Source organism: Narcine bancroftii, chromosome 4 (assembly GCF_036971445.1).
Source record: "Narcine bancroftii isolate sNarBan1 chromosome 4, sNarBan1.hap1, whole genome shotgun sequence".
Taxonomy (NCBI): domain Eukaryota; kingdom Metazoa; phylum Chordata; class Chondrichthyes; order Torpediniformes; family Narcinidae; genus Narcine; species Narcine bancroftii.
The window spans coordinates 300,810,484-300,817,208 of NC_091472.1; the positions used below are offsets into that span (position 1 = coordinate 300,810,484).

A 6,725-nucleotide genomic window follows, 5' to 3' on the forward strand; every position below is an offset into this window, starting at 1 on the left:
CGACAATGAGATAGACAACAGACTCGCCAAGGCAAATAGCGCCTTTGGAAGACTACACAAAAGAGTCTGGAAAAACAACCAACTGAAAAACCTCACAAAGATAAGCGTATACAGAGCCGTTGTCATACCCACACTCCTGTTCGGCTCCGAATCATGGGTCCTCTACCGGCACCACCTACGGCTCCTAGAACGCTTCCACCAGCGTTGTCTCCGCTCCATCCTCAACATCCATTGGAGCGCTCACACCCCTAACGTCGAGGTACTCGAGATGGCAGAGGTCGACAGCATCGAGTCCACGCTGCTGAAGATCCAGCTGCGCTGGATGGGTCACGTCTCCAGAATGGAGGACCATCGCCTTCCCAAGATCGTATTATATGGCGAGCTCTCCACTGGCCACCGCGACAGAGGTGCACCAAAGAAAAGGTACAAGGACTGCCTAAAGAAATCTCTTGGTGCCTGCCACATTGACCACCGCCAGTGGGCTGATAACGCCTCAAACCGTGCATCTTGGCGCCTCACAGTTTGGCGGGCAGCAGCCTCCTTTGAAGAAGACCGCAGAGCCCACCTCACTGACAAAAGGCAAAGGAGGAAAAACCCAACACCCAACCCCAACCAACCAATTTTCCCTTGCAACCGCTGCAATCGTGTCTGCCTGTCCCGCATCGGACTGGTCAGCCACAAACGAGCCTGCAGCTGACGTGGACTTTTTACCCCCTCCATAAATCTTCGTCCGCGAAGCCAAGCCAAAGAGAAAGAACAAAATATGCTGTTTGACCTGCTGAGTTTCTCCAGCTTATGTTTTTACTAACCTACAACCCCACACCATATGTTTTAGCTGGTGGGAGGAAACTGGAGCATGCTGAGAAAACCCACGCAGGTCACAGGGAGAAGGGACAGTGCTGGATTCGAACCCAGATCACTGGTGCTGAAATAGCAATGTAATTCTTCTTTCTTTTTCTTCTTTGGCTTGGCTTCGCGGACGAAGATTTATGGAGGGGTATGTCCACGTCTGCTGCAGGCTCGTTGGTGACTGACAAGTCCGATGTGGGACAGGCAGGCACGGTTGCAAGGGAAAATTGGTTGGTTGGGGTTGGGTGTTGGGTTTTTCCTCCTTTGTCTTTTGTCAGTGAGGTGGGCTCTGCGGTCTTCTTCAAAGGAGGTTGCTGCTCGCAGAACTGTGAGGCGCCAAGATGCATGGTTGGAGGCGAGATTAGCCCACTAGCAGTGGTCAATGTGGCAGGCACCAAGAGATTTCTTTAAGCAGTCCTCGTACCTCTTCTTTGGTGCACCTCTGTCTCGGTGGCCAGTGGAGAGCTCGCCATAGAACACGATCTTGGGAAGGCGATGGTCCTCCATTCTGGAGACGTGACCCACCCAGCCCAGTTGGGTCTTCAGCAGCATGGATTCGATGCTTGCGGACTCTGCCAGCCCGAGTAAATGTAATAACGCTACGCTAACCATGCCACCTTTCACAATTGGATTTTCCAGATGTATCGTTAGCTAAAAGAGTCCAGGAAAAGAGATGTCTTGTTCAAGACCTTAGCCCTTCTAATTGAGAGAACAGTAATGGACCATGTCCAAAATGAATTTTGCAAGAACCATTTTTAAATTTTGATTCTTTTAAAATTTAGACATAACTAATAAATTTTTAAATTTAGACTTACAGCACAATAACAGGCCACTCAAGCTCACAACCCTATGTCACTCAATTACACCCAACTGACCTACACCCCTGGTATATTTTTGAAGGGTAGGAGGAACCTGGAACCCTGGGGGAATAAAGTGAAGTCAAACACAAATGTCTGCAGACACCATAGTTGAAGTAAAAATACAATGCTGGAGAAATTCAGCGTCAAACTGTGCTTTATATAACAAAGATCCATAACCAACATTTCAGGCCCCTAAACAAATTGGTGGGGGGTGTGGGGTGCAGAGGGAGGAGCACAGTCCCATAGGCAGGAGATACTAAGTGGATAAGGGAGGGCGGGCACACCAGCAAGGGGGATTGGCTCTGTTTAGAGAGGAAGAGGTGGAAAGATGGATGACTAAAAGTAACATCACTGTGCAGAATCTCAAAAGGAAATATTCACCACCTCAGCCCCTTACCCCCAGCTATCCTCTACGATATACAAAAATGACACATGGCTTGAAACAAAAAAAAACAATTTTTCATCCTTTTACTTAAAAAAAAATCTAAGTCAAACTGGCCATATCTTAACTTGCTATTTGCCCCCAAAACTCAACTAAATCTGTGCACGTTCTATATAAGTGGAATCACAATTCTCAACCATTCAATTACAACTCTTTTGCATTGTTGGTGTATATTGTGACAGAGCATCATAGGCAGTGCATGTCTATCTTAACTTATGAGATATTAATAAATGGAAATTCATATTAGCTCATGAAACAATAATATAGAAATAACAAAACTAACAATATTCAAATATAATGTATAATATAAAAGATTATTACAGAATATTGCAAGATACTTCTGCAGATATGGGCAATGTTAAATTGTTGAAGGTTGATGGTTCAAAGTGAAAACAAAATGTTCACAAAATATTACTTTGTATAATATCAGTAGCATTCCAGGCTATCCAAAGAAATAATGCAAAAAGCATAAGGAATGTCAAAACACATTCACAATATAAAACAAAAAAAAAACAGAGAAAAGATGTATTCCTGTCAAGGAAATGTGTGTGTATGAGAGAAAACTAAATTAGAATACACTCTCATGTGGTGTGAGGTATCTTCTGCACTGCATAGAAATAGAGACATTCTGAAGGAGAAATTACACTATCTGTGTTACTCGCTGAAGAAAAGTATCACCCAACGGCAATTAAAGACCACAATTCCAACATGAAGATCACAGAGCCCTTTGTCAAGGCCCAGTCCCGAATTGTTGGTTATATACGGCATCTTTGCCGATGGACGCGGCGGGACCTGCTGAGTTTTTCCAGAACTTTAGTTTATTTGCAACAGGCCCTTTTTGCGCAACTTGGTCTTGCCAACTGACACTTCTGTCCGGAAATTGGTTGTCAGGAAATCAAGGCAAATGTCCTTTGCCTGCTTTCAGGCTATATTGTACTCGGTATATTCCTCTCTGCCTCCCTGTTAAAATGTCTTTTAAATATTACAATTGTCCTTCCTTCAGCAGCCGATCCATGTACCCACCATCCAGGTATAACCATGTTCCTTTTAACTCTTTCCCCTCTCATTTAAATCATTTAGATTCGCCTACCCTGGGAAAATGACTATGATCGTTTACCTCATCAACAGCCATCATTATTTTGTAAACCTCCATATAAAATTCTTCCTCGGCCTCCTATGATCCAGAGAGAAAATGTTCAACCTATCCAGTCTGCCCTTATAATTCTCAAAAACATTCTTGTGAATCTTTTCAGTATCTCGTGAATCTTTCTTATAGGTGTTTGACCAAAACTATACATTCTACTCCAACATCTTGTACAGTTGTAATATGGCATCCCCATTCCTGTACTCAATAGCCTGGCCAACAAAGGAAGGCAAGTATGCTAAATATCTATCTATGTCATCACTTTCACAGAACAATGGACCTATACCTCCAAGTTTCCAACTTTCCAGACCTCACTATGCACCATGTTTGTCCTGCCTTGGTTTAACCTATCTATTTATAACACCTTACTTTTATCCGAATTAAATCCTCAATGTCATTCATTGGTCCACGTTCCGATTTCTTCTTGATCCTGCCGTTATCACTGAATGGCGACACCATCAAAGTTACACATCTAAAACACTGTACTAAATGAGTTTTACACCCTTTCCAATTTTATCTCCATCGTCTTAAATTGGAACCAAAATATGTTGGAGTGACATTGTCATTCTGAATATAAATGATCAGTTGCATGTTAAAATTATCCATCGAGTTTAGCGGCTGTATCTTGTTACAAAGGAATTTTTCCCCAGACCCGAACATCTACAAAATTATACATGTTCATGTTTCCATTTCCAGAAGTTGGACGAGGTGTAAAACCACTATCTGAACTGAATGTGTCCATTCTTGTGCAGTGCAGAAGATACCTCACACCACATGAGAGTGTATTCTAATTTAGTTTTCTCTCATACACACACATTTCCTTGACAGGAATACTTCTTTTCTCTGGTTTTTTTTTGTTTTATATTATATACCATGGGTCTGCTGAGCCTCTCCAGGGTATTGACTGCAACCACAGCGTCTGCAAGCTTCAGTCCAAAGTGTTGTAGGACTCGGTGACTCCATGAAGGGCCAGCGAGTTCAGGGCCCTTACCACTTCCAATAAGAGTTTGCCCAGGGCGCCTTGGTCCTGCAGGTTGTGCACGAAGCGGGAAGCGGGCGGGCTGGCCAGCAGGCGCAGCTTGGCCGCATTGGCGGGCTGGGTGGCCACGGGCGACATGCCCACCGTGAAGAACTTGATGCCTTGGTTCTTGGCCTCGGCCGTGGCGGCGTAGATGTCGGGGTTCCGGGGGTGATCCACTCCGTCGGTCATGAGCACGGCCACCCGGACGCTGCCCGGGACGGCTTCGTTCAGGTAGAGCTGGGTCAAGTTGGTGATGGCGTAGGTGGTGTAAGTGCCGTGGCCGATGTAACCGATGGGCGCGACGCGAGCCCTGAAGGCCGTGGCGCCGTCCCAGTCGCGGAAGGTCTGCTCGACGAGCACCGTGCTGGAGTACTGCAGCACAGCCACTCTGGGCGCCAGCCGCCGACCACTCGACACCCGCAGTTGCTGCAGCCGCTCCACGAAGTCCAGCGCAAACCGCTTCTCCCGGTCGTGGTTGGAGTCCTTGGCGCTCTCCGAACTGTCCAGGAGGAAAGCGACCTCCAAGCTGCAGTCCTCTTCTGGCAGGTGGGAAAGAAAGAGGACAAGTGATTTTTGTGGGCTGCCAGCCTACTTTCCCATTCATAAAGTACACAGGGAGAGCCAAGGACACTCTCGAAGACTTCCCAGAACTTGCACAACTGGAGGCCAAACAAATGCACAAGGGTGTTACTTTTCGGACCATGTGTTTGCATCGGGGGGGGGGGGGGGGGGGCTTGGAAGCACAACTCTTTCATGGTTTGCCCCGTCCCCTCGCCACAGGCGAACATTTAACGCAGACGTTATGAATGAGGGGAAAGTGAGCGGGATCTGAAGTGGTCATCGTGAACTTAAAACAGATGGTATTACCTGGGTCACTTTCACCTGCTGGATTGGCCGAGAAATATTTCTTTTTTTGTTTTCTCGTCAGATTTCCGTCGCCACGTTCTTCATATTCTTGTGAGGGAACGGTCTGGAATCCTGCCCAACACAGAAGCCACCACAACTCTTTCATTCTCCCTGTCGGAATAATTTTTAAACAAAAAAAGAGATGAAAACGTCCTTTAATAACGATAGATCACTTCTTGAGAAATGATGCGAAGTTTGCCGCTTTGAGCACAATAAACGCACAGTGGATTTCGGTAAGAGTTGTATCGAGTTATTATTAGCAAACAGACGGTGAGAACGTGCTGGAAAATCAATAAGTTCTGCAAAGTGAATTTGGGTTGCAGCGGGTTTGACATAAACGTCCAACTAACCACGTCCCAGTCAACTGTCCTGTCTCCAGTGGATTAAAGAGCTCAGGCACGAACAGATTCAATGCGGCCGAGTGTCTCTGGAATTCCGCCTGTTTTCAAGACAAATATTTAAACCCGTTTCATGAATGTAGGCGGGCCAGCCCGAGGATGGTCCTGGAGTAGCGACGATGATTGGTTACAGTGAGGAAATGTATCGAATTTGATAAGATTGGAGAATCAAGAATAGAGACATTCTGAAGGAGAAATTACACTATCTGTGTTACTCGCTGAAGTATCACCCAACGGCGATTAAAGACCACAATTCCAACATGAAGATCACAGAGTGCTTTATAATATATTCTACAAATAGAAAACTAATACAGTCTCCTTCAACAAGTGTGCCACCATGGCATAAAAAAACGGATACCAACATCAGAATCGTAATATAGCTCATTTAACACAATCCTTGCAAAATAGCCAACAATTCCTGTTACAAGTAAATCGTGGAACTATCTAAAGTATTTGGGCGGCCCATCGCTACATCCTATCCAAAATTACAGTCTAGTTATTAACATGCGATTTGCGCTTTTGCTTTGGTTCTCTCATTACCAACACTGGACAAATTCCTTTGCCTCAGTACTCGAAGTGGTTTAAAAAAGATTTTTCTCGAGGGTAATTCGAGATTGACGACAAATACTGCATCGCCGCTCACTGAAAGGAAGCAGACAAAGCAGGTGAGATAAAAGATAGAAATTGCTGGCACAAGGGTTCTTGCAGACTTCGCCTTCAAACAATAAAGTTTTTAAACAATTCCAGTTTGCTGTAAAGCTTAAATTAAAAACAATGCAGTGAGAATGTCATGCCATCAATCATTGAGGAACAATGTTTGTTTCTTTAACCAATTAAATTTAACTAAAATTAATTAGACAAAGGATTTCAAAGGAGGGGGTAACTGGAGTAGATGAATTCAATATTGTGACACTTTTAAAAAGAGATTGACTATTGGAATAGGAGGAGAAAAATGACAACAAAGAAAGTAACCCAGCATGCAAGATGTTTTAAAACATCTCCTAAATTGTACTGTATTGTTGCTGTCTTTACCAGACAAGTTGATTGACACACTATAAGAATCTTCATCACCTTGCTGATTGCTAGAATTGCTTTTTTTTTTGTT

General features: G+C 44.5%; 1 protein-coding gene across 3 annotated transcripts in view; it reads right to left on the reverse strand.

Moving 5' to 3' along the window:
- col28a2a (collagen, type XXVIII, alpha 2a) overlaps positions 1 to 5,671 on the reverse strand; it is a 105,019-nt gene extending 99,348 nt beyond the window's left edge. For all 3 annotated transcript variants that reach the window (XM_069935704.1, XM_069935703.1, XM_069935705.1), the window contains exons 1-3: positions 5,573 to 5,671; positions 5,184 to 5,333; positions 4,287 to 4,855 (exon numbers count right to left, since the gene is read on the reverse strand). In XM_069935704.1, coding sequence (XP_069791805.1) covers positions 4,287 to 4,855; positions 5,184 to 5,328 — 714 coding nt within the window. In that variant the 5' untranslated portion in view covers positions 5,329 to 5,333; positions 5,573 to 5,671. The remainder of the gene's footprint in view (positions 1 to 4,286; positions 4,856 to 5,183; positions 5,334 to 5,572) is intronic.
- Between the last annotated feature and the right edge of the window lie 1,054 nt (positions 5,672 to 6,725).